Source organism: Cheilinus undulatus, linkage group 18 (assembly GCF_018320785.1).
Source record: "Cheilinus undulatus linkage group 18, ASM1832078v1, whole genome shotgun sequence".
NCBI lineage: Eukaryota > Metazoa > Chordata > Actinopteri > Labriformes > Labridae > Cheilinus > Cheilinus undulatus.
Genome location: NC_054882.1, coordinates 12247464 through 12264732, shown reverse-complemented (window position 1 = coordinate 12264732; position 17269 = coordinate 12247464). Strand labels below are relative to the sequence as shown.

The 17269-nt window shown below is 41.0% G+C and overlaps 2 protein-coding genes across 3 annotated transcripts in view; one reads left to right on the top strand and one right to left on the bottom strand.

Moving 5' to 3' along the window:
* Positions 1-17269, top strand: part of slc25a21 (solute carrier family 25 member 21) — a 189870-nt gene that overhangs the window by 154687 nt on the left and 17914 nt on the right. The gene's annotated exons all lie outside the window — the stretch shown is intronic.
* Positions 7874-15515, bottom strand: pax9 (paired box 9). Of its 2 annotated transcripts, XM_041812632.1 has the most exons (4): positions 15362-15515; positions 14118-14732; positions 12293-12432; positions 7874-8128 (listed from the first exon to the last, which is right to left on the bottom strand). In XM_041812632.1, exons 1-4 carry the CDS (start codon positions 15363-15365, stop codon positions 7874-7876), a joined length of 1014 nt encoding a protein of 337 aa, XP_041668566.1. In that variant the 5' UTR covers positions 15366-15515. The 2 variants fall into 2 exon arrangements, with proteins under 2 accessions (XP_041668566.1, XP_041668567.1); XM_041812633.1 differs by lacking the exon at positions 12293-12432 and having other exon boundaries at positions 7878-8128.

Below are 17269 nucleotides of genomic sequence, written 5' to 3'. Positions count from 1 at the left end.
CAGCCTCAGGTCCCACCAGTCTGTCTTATGACAGATCGTGGCCCAAGTTTCCAAAACAATTTCAACCACGCACATTAAGTTAAATAAATATGTTGCAGTTTGGAGCATGATTGGACCAAAACACCTGATTTAAAAAAGAAAATGGACAAATGGAAAATTGTATACCCTCTTTCCCCATCATTATGTGTCAATTTTTTCCAGAGAACTTGTGAAATTACTTCATTATCATGGGAAAAGTAGCCATTTATTGCAGGAAGAGGAGATAAATTACTTAAAATACTGATCCAACATTTAAATGTACCCAATTTCACAAGAAAACAGGATAAAATAAAAGGTATCTCAGGACTTTTGCCACCATTTTTTTAGACACCTAGTCGCTACCCACTGAAAACTACTCTGCGACCCACTTTTGGGTCCTGACCCACCAGTTGAGAACCACTGGTATAGATTACGAAAACCTCAGACAGACTCCTCTAGTTTCCCCTGCATTTTAGTCCTTTTCCTCCAGTGAGTCATTTGTACATGCACTCCTGCTTTCTTCTTAATGTTGAGCAAGCTGTGCTTGCTTAAAGCTGTGAGCTACCCTTTAGTCATCATTTCAAACCACACTGACATTAATTTAATCAATAAATCTGATAGTTAATATAAATGCATCTCTTTGCATGGTTTGTAAATCAAAACACTGGTAAGAATTGCTTTACATTGTCAGTATGGAAATAAAATGTTGTGTTTTGAAAAACAAAACAATTTAATTTAACCATACAGTTAGAATATGATCAATTGAAATTAACAGTCAAAATTCAGCCATTTATTACAATTTAAAAAAAAAAACAATTGATATGATTTGTTTCTCCTTACATAATTCAGGGACCAACATGAAATATATCAGGATGTATTGGTGATTTTTAGCCTTAATTTGTTAAATCTATTTTCCAGGGCCATTGTGATTAATAATTTTAATATTGCTGCAGCCCTTTTAGGTGTATTTTCCCTTATGCAGTGTTTGAAAGGACTTTGATATAGGCATTAACCTGAAGTCCTATCAGCCAACCAAGCAATTCTTTTTCTCTCAGGGTGGCGGTGGGGTGGGCAGGGCTTGAGCACAGCCTCAGCTTACGCAAAAGCAACGAGCTGAAGAAAACGCAAATGTGTTTGCAGGAATGGAAAAGTGGTGGTTGAGGAGGGACTTACTACGTACCATGTTCTCCCTCTGCCAGTCTGTCTCTTACACAAATATTCACACACACCATGCAAACACACACACACCTGCTGCACAGCCTCAGGGTTGCTGAACAATCATCTTAGCCTCATGTGGAAGTACCTCACACTGAGCCACGTTGGCATTGACAGTCGTCATTAATGTGGGAGTTTCTCCGCTGAAACTGAACAGCTCTTCCCGTGGGGGTCTGTGATGACGGACCAACAATGGCAGCAGACTGAGGGAGCTGTTAATGTGTCTTTTCTCTAATCGAGGGCACATATCACTCGTAGTCAAGGCAACAGAGACAACCTTAAGTCCCTGCACACCTCAGTCATCATAAACCCTGGAATATTTTAGCTCAGCTGGTCACTAATCAAACATGGCTCTACTCAGAGATATCATTTCCTCGTTACATTTCTGGTTCTGTCACGTGGTTAAGGTTAGGTTAGAAGTAGGGGTTAAAGAAAGTAGGTTGTTTAAATCTACTCAACAGAGATTGACATTATTGATTTTAGAGCATTGTTTCTGCTCAGTCAGGGACACCCTATGGAGCAGAAAAGTTGGGACAGTTTTAGGGGCCCTTGGATGATTTCTTTCTCGTGGGCCCAAACTCTGTGGTGGCCTCCTGGGCACAGAATAAAAATCTACTCAGATACAAGCAAAGCCAACATTAACCTCAGAGTCACTCACTTATCTAACTTTTATCATTAGTGCTATATTTTTAACCAGATTTGATCATTGCTAAGTCATCATGGAGGGTGAACTAGCCGTCCTTAGCCGGCTGTCTGGGTAAAATCCTGGCTGAGATGATGGTTGTGTTTATTTTTGTGAGCAGTAAAAGTGCAAAGATGCTGTTCCAGGTTTTTTTGTCAGAGGTGGCATATATCAGCGTTCCGGGAGATCATTAAATACTCTTACCTTAAAAGTCTGATTTTTACCCGTGAGAGGTTTTAAATTTTTTCAGACCTGACCTTATCCAGTCTTTGTTTCTACTCAACTTTACATGATTTAAATCATCTCAGTCCTCAAACAGTTTCATAAATATTCTCCAGAATTCAGTGTTGGATGTTCTAAATGTCCTGAAGGACCCCAGACCTCTCTCTGATTTTATCAAGCTCACTCTAAATTAATAAACTCTGTAATGATTATTAATAAACTGCTCCAGTTCTCTAATATCTGGTCTACCTGGTTGCCCTCTTATTAATCAGTGCAGCCCACTCTTATTCCAGCTGACACAAACATTATTCTGCTTTAATAGTCAAACTGTTTAGATAACATGTTGATAGAATAGAGGCATTAAATGTGCCAGAAATTATTAAATTTGATCCTTTAGGACCAAAAAACTTTCTTTTGCCTTTGCCATTTGACTTTTATTAAACAGAACATTAATCAGAAAACTTAGCGATGGTCCGGCACACCAAAAAAAGCTCACGCCTCTCATTTTTGACTGTTTGCTTGCCAAATGTGATATTAATTTTTCTGTCCAGGTCTTTAAAAGTCTTAAATTAGATTTTTAAATGTGCATTTGAACGCTGTTGACTTAGAAATTTAAAAATCAAACATTTCCAATGTTAAAGGTTTCAGATCTAGTAGACTCCAGCGCACTAAAGAGCAGTGAAATAACCGTACTGACACCACACAGTCGAGGATTATTGGGAGTCAGTTTAAGAAGCCTGAATCAGTTCTCAGCCCTCAGATCATTGGGAGGAAAAACTGGGCCCTAAAATCATCTGGTATGTAGCCTGCTTTAAATTAATACATTTTCAGGTAGCACTGAAATACTAAAATATCATATAATTATTGACACTAAATAAGTTGCAGCCCTAAAATGTCTTTTTTGATTGTTTGATGGTTTTTAGGAAGAAGAAAGACGTGTTTTTACGTAGACTCATAAATCAGGCTCTGACAGCGCTGTATAGACTGATATTATCACAAGTTTGACTGTGGTCGCTCTCGTTGACCCACTCAGGTCCCGCCAGTATAAATATCACAGATAATTAATTATAAATTCAATTTATTTGATTTATTCTGAGAGTAAAAAAGGATTTATGACAGAGTGAAGCCTCTTCACAGCTGTTCTATTGGAAGCTTATTTTATCAAGCTTTTTAGCAGATTATCAGGTTAGCATGACTCAGATTAGGTTTAATTTTGATTTATTTTATTTTTACAGAGAGTGAATCTGAAGGAGTACTGTTTGCTGTGCCTTTAAGCTTCCTCCTGGTTCACATTGAAAAGTGAGATTGATTTTAGACAGATGAAGTGATGTATTCCTCTGTTAAGTCTGAGTCTATAGTTGGGTTTACATGCAAATGCATTCCAAAATGTAAACAAATTTTCAGAAATCCTGCAAAGGAAGATGCAAATTTCTGCACGTTTCCATGTGGCGCTCTTGTGTGAGTAATAGGAGTCAGCAGGTCAGTGGTCGAGGCGCTCGCCTGTGAAAAATTGAATCAAAGCTGCAGAAGAAGAGTGAACAGCCTGCAAGATGATCATGAGACAAAAACGTTAACCTTTGAATGGAAACTAGTGAAGAGATGGGCAAATAAAGGAGAAGATGTGGATTTTTTTTCAGATTTTATTTCAACCTTTATGCTTTTTGGACTTAAAAATTTCATTACTCCAACTATGAAACTTTTCTGCAGTATTTTGCAGTTGTTTTTTGCAGCCTTTCTTGTGTGAAATGAAAAAGCAGGTAAAGACTATGAGATAGAAACCCCACTGATGACACACAGCTGAGGTTTCTCTTAGCCTGCTTCATTTAGGCAGCTGCCCTGTTCGTGCTATATAACCCAGACTTAGACTGCCATCATCCCCAGTATATCTCATATGAGGGCCCTAGACACCCGCTCCCCCTCCTGTTTTCCGCCCCTGCTTGTACATGCCAACGACACAGAACCAGACATGTTGTGATTTTCTTCTTGTGGAGGGTGTACTCACCTGTGTGCTCCATGCTGCTGCTGTAAGGCATTAAGAAAACACTCTGGCTGTTCTCAGCTCCGTTTTTAAAAATGTCCGTGGAGCAGGAACCTCACGGAGTGCCGCGTCCACCCAGCACTAAGTGCTCTGCTCTGTGTTACTCTGAAAATGGCTGTCTTGTTTCTGATTGCATGCGGAGTAGTAAAGATAACCATATGACACTGAAGTCAGACTCATTAATTATAAGCATGTGTCTACTCCTATTTGTTAAAGGTATAACCCTGGCCTCCATGAGGCTGACCAAAGTTAGAGTGCAGGAGAAGCCATCTCTAGAAACACATTGTTCTTATTTCTTAAATCCTGGTGTCGTTACGGAGACCACATCTTAATTTCTCTGTGAGTCAGAGGAGACGGCCTCATTGAAGGAAAAGTTGTTTGTCCTTGTTTTGCAGGGCTGAGGTAGAAAACAGAGCGTGTAACGACTCTTTCTGAGAGTTCACCATCATTTACTGTGCGTGATGGATGGAGGACGGTGATGGGGGGGCGGTTTCAGAGAGTGTATGATCATCACGTCCCTGTGATGTGGTTCACATACGGTCAAAGAAACACTACCATCCCTGAGCAACGGTCCGTGACCACTGGATGCGGGGAAGACTGCTTTCCCAGTCAAATCAGGCCCTGCATGGAGAGGACTGTTGACACTGTCACATGCAGGGCCTGTTTAGGCTGCAGGAGTGGAAACAGGGGGGTGCATGGAGGCCCCCCTGTGAAGCATGAGTGAGCAGCAGGTAGAGTTAGTGAGAGAGCAGGTGAGCTCTGCTGCAGCTCCATTTGTTTAAATCTGGCTTCCACTGCAGGGCTAGACGGGGCATGCCAGACACACTCATAATTTATTACTCCACACCCCCCCTCATAACTTTCAGAGTATTTTTGCATCATTTTGCAAACATGTCATTTGTTAACCAGGCTGTGTGCTTTTCTTTTGTAATGAACATGTTGAGCTCGCCCTGACAGATCTCCTTTTGGGCCTTTTTGTGGTTCGTGTTTGGGTCACATGTCTGATGACCTTGCAGACCGCAGGCCGATGAGACTATTTGTGGCGTCCTGGATTGAACACGGCAGACTCCACCTCACCACAGGAGTCTGGGAGGACCCGGAACACGGATCTCAACGCTTAACGCAACAGTGACGATCTGATTTACAGCACTGTACATACGGCTAAATCTGGCTGCACTGCAAAAACTCAGACCTGAGAGAATAGAGCCTGCTTGTCTCATTTCAGCTCAAAAATCTCTCATTATAAAAATAATAAACCACTTTCATCTAACAAGTACAGAAAAACGTCTCACTTAAGACAAAAATAAGGCTTGCATTACATTAAATCTACAAGTAATTTTTACTAGAGTCATAAAGTGAGTCTGGAATATTTCAGTGAGTTCATCTCATTTTTAGACTCTCAGCATTTATGTTTTAATTTCTGCATCAGCAGAATATTACACTTACAAACTGTATTTTTGCTCTTTATAACTCAGAAACAAGACACGTGTCTGGACTGATCATCCAAATTTGGCTGTAAAAATGTGAACTGAGGTTTTTTTTAAAGATTCTGGACAATCCAGACGCTTGGATTTTAGTTTCTGCAGCGCAAAAAAATCTGTAAACCTCAGAAAGATTGGCCGTGTTCGTAGTAGGAGATGTTTTTTACATCTGCTGTTATTAACAGGAAATAACAGGTCAAAAATTTGATTTAACATTTGAAATATTTACCAAATTTTTCTCTTTCTAAATCTAACATGTTTTAGTCCTACTAGTTTTATTTAACCTATAAAATATGAGCTTTAATCTCTATGAAAATGTGCCAAATAAGATTATTTTACACGTCTTTTCTATTGCATGGCAGCAACATTTATTCTTTAATATTATCTTAATTAAAAGGCAGTACATGATCGAAAACAGGGGCTCCCAAACTTTTCTGCCCGTGACCCACAAAATAAAGGCATCAGAGATCAGGGACCCCACCTCATTATGTTAAAATCTTTTTATTTAGGCCGTCTTTATAACTTTTACTTACATTTAAGCACAATTATCACTTGATAACTATGTTTTTATTTTAAATTGGATTCATTTTTACAACTTTTTTTTTTTTACAATAATTTATAAGATTTATGATTTTAAATCATGTTTAATTTCTCTTTGTTTTGGAAAGCATCCTATAACCCCTCTTCACTGTCTCGCTCCCGACCCCCACTTTGGGAACCACTGATCTAAAACAGGGGTTCTCAACTGGTGGGTTTGGGCCAAAATGTGGACCACAGAGCTGCTTTAACTGGGTTGCAAATGTGTGCAAAAATAACCTGTTTCAAGACCGCAGAGAAAGTTAATTATTGTACTGATTCTGGTAAATTTCAATATTCTTATTTATGTTCAATTATGGTGAAGAGTACATAAAGTACAGAAGCCTAAAGTGGACATTCATGCAGATTTTTTTTTTTTTTTTTTTTGAGTAAATGACATACTAATCTGATTATTCTAGGATGATGAAGATTTTTTGCCATCATTTTGTTTTAATTTCTTATGATCACTTGAAAGATAACAGATTTTTGCAGAAAGAGTTAAATAAAGAGCATGCATGTCCTTGCAGGGCTTCCGTATGTTCTGTTTGTTTCCTTCTGAACAAATTTCTCCTTAAAAAAAAACGGAGCTGTTAAATTATTTTTCAGAACTCTGGGCTCCAGTTTTTTATGAAGGCGGTGTCTGCGGCCCAGTAGAGAACCACTGATCTAAAAGATCTAACCATAATAAAATACATGTAGGTGTTTGGGATGAGGTTAAATTAAAGAGGGTTATATTGAGTGTAATGTTCTTTAAGCAGGGTCAGGGTTATTCTTTGTGTTTCAGCTAAACCGTGTTTCTCGCTCAGAGAAACGTCAGGCCTCATACGAGCACGCGCCATTTTCTTTGTCATGAAAATGAGCTTCCTGCTCATGTAAAGCAGACCAGCAGGCCTTAATAGAGCCTCTGCACTTACAGAAATAAAGAAGAGGAATATTTCTTAGTTTAAATCACACGGAGGATTCCTCCAAACAAGCTGCAAGAGTCCACAAAGATCAATAACAGCCAAACAATTTAATTAGATACATTCAATTTCATTGTGCAACATTTCTCCATGAATGCTCTCCATCATAGACAGATGCCAGATTATTGTGGAGACCCCCATGCTGTCTGTACGGCTGATTGCACTTCATTTAACGTACCTTAAATCTAATAAATAAAACTTCTCTGTGGAACTGTGGAGAAGTGGGAGAAGACACTTTATCAAAAGATAAGACGGAGCATACAAACATATAAAACAAAGAGGAGTTATGAAGCACTCTGACACACTAATGCACCCCCTCTCTGAGTGATGAAGTTATACGTTACCCCAAAGACATTTCTGCAGAAGTGTTAAAGAATCTGGGAGGAGGCGTCACACATCAGTCCTTCAGTTCACACCTGTCCTGCAGCTTCTTTCACACAACAAGTTTGTAGTAAAAATTCATGGACTGTTTATTCCTCATGTGCAGGAGGAGGTGGGTGGGGGTGGGGGTGCGGGGTGGGGGGGTCCCGTACAGAGCGGCAAAAATATGGGTCCTGGGGCCGAGTCCTTCATACAGAGGAGGCTGGATGAAGCCACAGGGGACAGACTTGGTGTCTCCTGTCTTCGCTGTCTCCCCCCTCCCTCCCTCCTCCTCCTCCTCCTCCTCCATCGCCAGTCTTCACAGCGCCGAGGCAGTGACGGGGTGGATGGCGTCACGGCCGGCTGTCATGCTCTTGAAGGCCAGCGGGGCGGCGATGTCACAGCTGTGGGGAGATAGAGCACTGCCACTGGCCGGCTGCCATGTGGGTCCGGTCACATAGGCCGAGGTGGTGGCGCTGTACCCCATGTAGGGTGACACTTGGGTGGGAGGGTGGTAGGGAGGGATGCTGGGTGCTGTGACATAGCTGTTCACTGTGGGCAATCCACTCGGCGTCTAGAGGACAAGAAAAGAGCAGGAATATGAAGATTAGAGGTGATAATTCTAAAACTTTAAACTTTATCTCTCCATTAAAAAATACCAGTGTCATTATTTAAAGTCTGGGATGTTAATGAACAATAAATACGAGATTTCTAAAACACATTAGTCTGGGATTTTTTACACAAGCAGCTCAGATTTAAATACAATTTTAATCTCTAGATTTCTGCTTTTGTTTTTCTCACCTGAAAATTTTTGAGAACAGTATTTTCCAACAGAAAAACCAAAACATTATATTTTCTATCGAGTAAAGAAGAAGCAGAAAGAAGAAAACCATGCAAACAATCTATTTAAAAAGAATTAAAAATGAAATATTAGTGGAGGAAAATTTACATTTGCTTCCATTTTTTGACCTTCTGCTTTAAAAACAAAATTTCAAACCTTCATTTTCACCTAAAAATGCACATTCTTTTGCTGCAGAGGCATTGTTACACTAACATTACGTGCTGATTTCGCATGCATGTAACAGAATTGTGAATAAATAACACTGAGAATGATGCATTGGTGGTTGGATTAAAATAATCATGTGTTTTAGGCTGGTTCATTCATGAGGCATCCAGGAACAAATAGATTATTAAGAGGAGGAATTTTAGCAAGAAAAATCAGCATTCTTTGTATTAAACTTTAAAATTAATTCATTTTTATTTTATAGTTTCTTTTGTTTGGAGAAGAAACTTAAAGAAACCCTGTTTTATGCTTTTTAAGTTTGTATTTTTGCTTTTTTATTTTAAAAAAGCCTGAAAGCTGCAGCAGCTCTGCAAGAAGAGGGATTAAAGAAAAAATATCATTGGCAGGTTAAACTCTGCATCAGATATTTAAATAGTCAAAGTCATTTTAGTGCTTCCTTCTTTTTAAATCTTACTTTGCAGCTCAGGCGCTGCAGAAATATGAATAAATCTGCATTTTTGGTGACTTTTAAATGATTTTTTTACACAGAAACAGCTGAGTTATACTGAAAACAAGACTGACAGTTCATTTAAAATGTCAAAACACAAAGTCTATTTGGCACAAAGCAACAAAATAGTGAGAAAAATAATAATAGCAGGCCTAAAATGTGTTTGATGTCCGTTATCTTCTAATTTAGGAGTTGCCTTCTTTATAAATCAGAGTCTGGTGACTTCTGTTTCTGTCATTTTACTCCCGTCTACAAAAATGTCAATGCTCTGCTGTATTAATGTTATAAAACCTGCATTTTTGGCAATTTTATTTAAGACTTTTCCATTGAAACATCAGAGTTCATTAAAATGTCAGAACACAAATTCAGTTTGGCAACAAATGGTAAGAAAAAGTATATTAGCAGGTCTTAAATCTGCTTTAGGAGTCTAAAATATCCGTTAACTTTTAGTTTGGGGTCGCCTTCCTTAGAACTCAGAGTTTGGTGGCTTTTGTCGGTGATTGGCTGCATAAATGTGATCAAATCTACTAAGCTGAGAATAAAAATCTTCAGAGGTGTTGGTAGAGCTCCAGACCTTCTCTTCACAGCTACATAAAACCTCTAATTCTGATGAAAGTACGCTGATCAATTCAGGAACATATCAAACACATACAGGCATGATGGCTGCCGTGTTTTTGACTAAAGTAAACGGACGCTTTCCTCGCCGGGCGTTGATGTACCATGTCAGAAGACAGGAGGAGGGGGGGCGGCACAGAACAGATGTCATGAGAGATTGAGAGTGAAAGCACAGGAAGAGGAGAAATATGATAGAGAAGGAGGAGAAATGAGCATGAATGGACTTTTGGCTGGTCTGGCACAGAGACAGGACTTAAGTCGAGGAATTCACCAAAGCTTTTCAGCAGGGAGGCCAAAGTTCTGATCCTGGGTGGTCTGAGACTACTGAGAATAATTTCTAAAAAATCTCTCTGACTTTCACTGATGGTTTAAAGGACACACAAAAAAAATCCTCTCAGCTGACTTCTGTGGTGCTTTAAGACAAACAGAGAGGGACCCGGGTCTGTGTGTCTGTGTGACTCCACTCGACTAAAACACACTGAAACATGAGTTTAAAAAAGCTGCACCGGCTGTGAGAGGACTCACATCTAAATCAGTTTCATCAGCTCCTCCTGTTAAAGCAGCACATAGAACACACACTCACACACACATGCAGCAATGTAGATAAATAAATACACACACTTCCAGAACAACATTAAAGCCCTCCTCTGTAAGAGCAGCTTTAACTCATAAACCACCAGCACACAATCTGACTGAAGGAGGATGAGGAGAAACCATGCAGGAGGATATTTCACTGACTATTTAAGACCTACTCACTGAAACAGAATCAACTCATCAGACTTATGTAGAATATTTATATTGGCATAAAAATCACAGCATTGTTATCAATAAATAAAAAAACCTTTAATTTAAAATGACCTGATAATTTCAGAATAATAATAAAAACTGTTTTGCTGTATTTTCTAAATTGTTAATTACTCTATTATTTTTAATAATTACCACGTTAATGTTTTAATGCATTTTTAAAAATAATTTAAAGTGTAAATTTACTTGTAGAGATTTTTCTACTCGGTCATTCCAGCTCACGCGCGCTCCCTTTGACACGCAGCTGGAAATAAATAATTAAAATTAAACCAAAAAGAATAGAAATTACGTCAAAGACGTAAACAAAAATCTCAGCACTGGTTCGGGTATGAAGTGAGTTTTTGTTTGCGTTTAATCCAAATGTGACATTTTACCACTGAGCGGTCGCGTGAACTAACTTCACTTCCGTTTTTGATCAGACTCTAATTCATAACCTGCCGTAGATTTAGCCCACTGTCCCGTGAAGGCTTCTGCTCTGATTCCCGCCAAAAGGCCACCAAAATAAAGCCTATGGCCTTCACTCATATGTGACAGAAATAAAACCATCTTTAGATGTTTTATTTTGAAAATCAGGGCTGAATTAACTCAGCACTGGCAGCGCAAAGAAGTCTAAAAATAGACTCTACAGCTGAGCTGTGAGAGAGTGGATTTGATCTCCTTCATTAAAGCTTTGTATGAAATAGACGATCTTTGCACCATCAGAACGCTCTCTCTGTTTAAACTCTCACTGTCAGAGTCTGCTTTGTTTTTCCTGCAGTAAACTCAGTAATTTATAGAGTTGTTATTTTCTACATTTAATGGCCCACTGGTGTCTTTTCCCTCCTTGTTGTTTTGGCTCACACACTTTACTGTGTCCACTCTGAGCTGGTTCTTCTAATCTCACTATTTACACGAAAAGAGGAACTAAAAACAACAAAATGTTTCTGTTGTGTTTGGTTGGAGAATTACACGCCCTGTCAAAATAAGAGCACTAAACACACGCGCTCTAAGTCTCATCATGGCCCCTCAAAATTAAAGGGCAGTTTAAAAAATATTTGACCAATTAGAATAAATCTAAATTGAATTTTTATTTTAGTAGAAGTGCAATCTAAATTATTCTATGGGCTTTTAGAATTAAAAACATTTGTTAAACCATTTAAAAGTTAAACAGACTGATACAAATGAAAACGGCGTCTATGAATTTATCAGTGCTGATATTCAGGTCCGTTTATCGACTCATTCCCTCACATTAAAGTCTGAAATATCAGGATAAACTTAGATAACTATTGAAATATTAGCCATATGTCTAAATGATGCAATGGTCAGTGTGTGCACTTTACTGTCATGACTCAAAGCCTATTAAAGACTGCAGGCCTGAGCTGAAACTGAAAACAGACTTTCTGTGAGTCTGCTGATTTTTCCAAACAGCTCCAGCCAGTTTTTGAGTGTTCAAAAAGCAACAATCGTTTCAGAAAAAGCCACCAAACCCAGCTGCAGAACAAGAACCAAGAGAGGAAGTGGACGATCCAAAGCTCTTAAACCTGCTAATCATGAAATAATTTACACCCAGATTAATCATAAAAACTCTGACCAGAAAATGCACCACGTGCAGCCAGAAAATGAATGATTATAGATCACAATAATGCATAAGTAAGGCCAGCAGAAGGAGCGCGTTAATGCTGTGAAAGGGGAAATTTCCAAACCACAGAAATATATTTAAAAAAAAAAAAACTTCAGGCTAGATTCAGCCTGCTGGTCAAAGTTTGGATAAAGTGTTTCACTTTTGATTAAGTTAGAAAAAAAATAAGAGGTGTCCATTTTTATTTTACCTGTGTGTATTTTGCTTCAGGTTCTAAATGCGGTTTATCCACGCCATTGACTAGTGCAGAGCTTGCTGGAGGGAAATTAGTCCTGTTTATAGCGCTCCATTCTTCTAGTTTGGCGCTGGGAAAGGATGGACTGTCACTAACTGGGGGGGGCAGAAGAGACACAGAGAGGAGAGGAAAGTCAGAGGGGAGATGTTTCTGGATTAGGAAAAAAAAAAAAAAAAAGAGAGAGAGAGAGAGAGAGAGACCCACACTGCACTGCACAGCAGAGGCCGCTGGCTGCTCGTGCACCAATCAGGCCAGGTCAGCCAGCCTGCACGAGACAGTTGACCCGATGACATGGTACACTAGAGCTCGGCTGTGTGTCCATTTACGCACAAAACGCGCAGAATTCAGTGCGCTTTGTTGTGCGCAAAGTTCCTGCGAAACTGTATTATTCTTAATCAATGCCACGGAAATATCACTTTAAATATCTTGCACTATTTAAACATCATGGGATATTAAAGAGGAGGTTCATAGCTTCTTAAATGAAAAGTTTGTAATATTTTCCTGATCCCAGTCATCTTTTTCAACCGTTCATCCAAAATCGTGACAAGCCTAAACCTTTCCTGTTTGCTCCAAAATAATAAAATAAATAACCCCCTGTATTATTTACCTTATTTAATCTACATGTGTCTAGACTGGGATGCAGAAGTACATGTTAAGGCTCAGCTGGAGATGGCGGGACTCTCCGGTGGGTCAGGGACGTTTTAACCCACCATGACGTCTTTCTGTGCGGGACAAATTAGATTTACGCGCACCGTCAGCCTCCTCATGTGACTGATGGGTATCAGAAAATAAACACACCCTTCTCTTACAGCGAGCTCAACAAAGCCATAGCTCAGTTCAAAGTCTTGTATAATTTAATTATTTTACGTTTTGATCGTTTAGGTCGTGTGCGTAAAATGTGCGTAATCAACCTTTTTATATTAGTCTTATTTTCAAAGTGACTGGTTTGTTTTAAAAATCAGCTGAGATCGCTCAGGTGAAATACATTCTCAGCTTTCAAAATAACTAAAAATCCTGCTTCAAACATCTTCAGAAAATAAAGAATCTTTTAATAAACGCAGACAGGAAATCAGCGACACATTTCTGGTTTGAATCTCGATTCCAGGTTTGTTGAGTGGAGAAGAGCCACTCGCTCTTTCAGCGTTCCTGCCATGAATCCTGACAGCTATAGGCCTACTCTAGGGATCTGACAGCGCTTCCCCTCCCGCCTCTGGAAAACAAGCTCTCAGAAAATCCCTTTTCACAACACCGAGCCGACCATTAACACTGATTTATGCCGGATCCTGTTTCACTGTTTCCAAAACAGTTGTGGTCTCGTTGAGAGCGAGCCAAAGCTATGAGGGGCCTCTATACCTGCATGTGAACGACAAACATCACACCGTGCAGCTAAATGTGAGCTTTTTCTCTGCCTGAACAAAATGTCTGGCTGCAGCTCATGGCAAACATTCAGCACACCTCATTCTGATGCACTTCATCTCAGCGCCTTTCCCCTCCGCTGTCCCTCTAATATTCCACATCCGCCGCTTAATTATTACTGCAAGCCGGACCATCTGTTTCTGACCTAACCTCCCAAATCAATATCAGCAGGCAGGTCAAGCTCCAGCTCCAGAGAGGCCTGCGAGTTTAAGAAGCTGAAGCAGGCCTCTGAGTGAAATACAGACCCACTTTCTCTCCAAACACGCACACACATTCGCACTGTTGCGCGCTAAACCCCTTCACAAGTGTGTTTAAATGTCGTGCAATAAACAAATGCAACCGCCCTCCGAGCAGCCATGCTTACTTTGTTGCTCTGTAATAGACCGTATCCCCAGAATATCTGTGACGGAGTGCGACGAGGGCCATATCCTGTGCATGGCCATGTGTCCTGGAAGGGTGGGCATGCCTGGGGGAGTGGGCACTTTAGAGGTCGGGTATGAGTATAAGTGGTTGTAGGGTATCGTTGGCTGGGGTGCTGGATGAGGCGCCTGCTTGCCTGACTCGTACTGGCTCTGCTGGGTCAGATTCCCGATCTTGTTGCGCAGGATCCGGCTGATGGAGCTCACGGAGGGCAGGTTGAACTTGTCGCACACCCCGTCAGCGAGTAGTCTGTCCCGGATCTCCCAAGCAAAAATCCCCGGGTCTCTCTGCTTGTAAGTCCGTATGTGTTTGACCACCGTGGGTGTGGTGACCCTCGGCTTGCTGCCTCCGATGGCCCCCGGGAGGATGGAGCCGGTCTCGTTGTACCGGGCCAGGATCTTGCTGACGCAGCCGTGGGAGACGCGCAGCTGCCTGCTGATGTCACAAGGTCGAATCCCGAGCTGGGCCAGCTCCACGATTCGGAGCCGGATGGCGTTGGGGAGCGGCCTGCCGTTCACGAAAACCCCGCCGAGCTGGTTGACTTCACCGAAGGCTGGCTCTGGTGTCAAAAACAAACACACACAAGAGCAGAACAATGAGACAGCGATTAGGTAACCAAAGCAGGGCCCACCACAGGCTGCTGTAACCCGGGTTAAACCTGGCTCCTAAACAGGCCTAAAATGACCCCCACACAGATCAGACAAGTCTAAAAACTGTGAACCCAAACATTTATCTAACTGTTCAATCTTTATTATTCTATGGTCAGCTTATGGCCAAAAATGTGTCCTTAAAGGCTGTTTTATATAATCCATCTTTACGCACGGTGCCTTATTCAGCTCTGAGTGTTTCAGAATTAAAGAGTAACTCTGAAACATGGAATTATCGCACTGCCTTAAATATAATGTTGACTCTGGAGCACCAACACATAGCTGACTGATAGCTGTCGTGCACACAGGGCGAACTTCACGCGGATGTTCTGTCGCCAACGTCAAATTTCGTGCGTAACAGACACATGGAATAACTTAGTCCGCCGGTTCTTCCCCCTGGATCAGCCGTAAATCTGAACCGTCAAAACATCTCCCTCCGCCTAGATCTCGCTAAACTACCCCACCTTTTGCCACTGGACCGCTGGCTGCTGCATCCCTGACAAGAAGAGAGGAAAAAATAACGATCCAACTTTGGACTCACCCATCGTGTTAAAGCCGCAAACGAAGAATACGGTGTCCGCTTTGTGCCTCCTGCGTGGGTCCTGCTCCGCGTCCAGCGTGTCCACCGTCCAAAACCGCGTCCAAGAAAATCTTCCTGTGCGATAAGGAACAAGAGGGACAAAATTCTCGATCTGTTTCCTGACGGCGCCGGAGACAGGCTTACATTTCAATCTGTTGAAATCGGGAGGCTGGACTTCCAGAGCTTTACTGTGATTGGCTAAACTCTCCAATGGCCGTTCGGGAAACGCTCAGAAACGCGCTCCTATTGGCCCAAAAGTTTGACATGACAAGTCCACAGAGCCCCCCCCCCCCCCAGTCCTCCTCCTCGTTCTGCTGTCTCTCATCAGAAAACACTGGGATACACCACCATGAATGCGTTTGTTATTGAGACAGATAGGGTGAGTATAAAGAAATATCAAGATTTAGGATCAGATCTCCTCCTCTTTCTCTGCTGTCACTGAGGAAATGATGCGTAAAAGCTCCCGTTGGAGACCATCATAAGAAACCTTAAATATGATCAAATGTAATATTTTCATGAAACACACAAACACTAGCCTGTGCAAAGAAAACAAGAAGTTATTCGTGTTTTTTAATTTCTATTTTTCCAACTAAGATTACATATTTCAAAATAAAACACCCTCCAATTTCTGTTATGAAAATATAAAGGTGGAAACCCGGAGTTTGGGCGGCTTTACGCACCACTTCACCAGCCTTCATCTCGAGCTTTTAAATGGCATCATTAAGGAAATGGGAGGAAATGAATGATTGGTTTTGAGTGATGTCATTTGCAGGGTAATGTTTTTGTAAATTGTATCACAGTGCGCTTGAGGATTATCACGTTATTCTTTCATTTATCGCCCCGGTTTTTCATCTCCATTACGCACGAAGCATCCTTTTCACTCTTGGAAAAATGACAGAAAATAAAGCCTTCAGAGAAATAAAATGATGGTGAAAATGAGGTGGTTAAAAGCTGGTCTGACCCCGCAGTCAGAAAATAAATTCCAACATCCTGCAGATTTTTTTTCATGACAGTTTTATAATGACATATTTTAATTTATCAGGAAATTTCTGTGGCGATAATTCCACTTCAAGGTGTCATTTCTAATCGACGATTTTCCCTTTTCCATGTTAACTTAGAAGCCTGTTTGCTTTGCATGAAGCCTTTCCACTGCGCGGCCAAACATAGCCTTTGTTTGCCAATTACGCACGACACGCGTAAAAGCATCCACAACTCTTAGGTGATAAATAAATTATCCATTATATCTTCTGTTTTGCATAACTGCCTTTTAGACTCTAGGCATGCATGGAGAGACTAAAACGATCATTTAAACTCTAACACAGCAGCACGCGCTGCTCTGAAACTGCACTAGCAAAAGCACTAAGAAAGATTTGTTGCCTCCCGACACGAGAAACAAACACACGCCATAACTTTGCGCCTTCACTCTCTCTCCCTCGCCTCGTTTTGACACATGCTTTGGGTTTTCTCGTGTCATATTTTAAAAAGGCCCCGGCGCATGACTGACCTTCATCTTTGTGCAACCTGAAGGGATTCTGCGTGCGTGTAAACATCAAACAGAGCTGTGCACGGACGTGCAATTAGGAAATACAGTTGAAAACCCTCTCTGCTGACATTAAAACACTGAAGGGGCCAAAAATGGACGCAAAGTGTTCCTCAGTTGTGTTGCAGCCTGCGCAGCTGTAGGCCTCAGACTGGAGGGAAACTGGCTTTACTTACTCTCTGTGTAGTTTTCCCACCTTTTCAGGATGGCAAAAATCTCTGAAATTACAGATTACAGCGCGTGCATTAAACCATCCGCAGACAGGCCTTTACGGAGGCGCAAAGTAAAGCCTTTCTGGAGATATCGCTGTTTACATGATGGATTAGAGC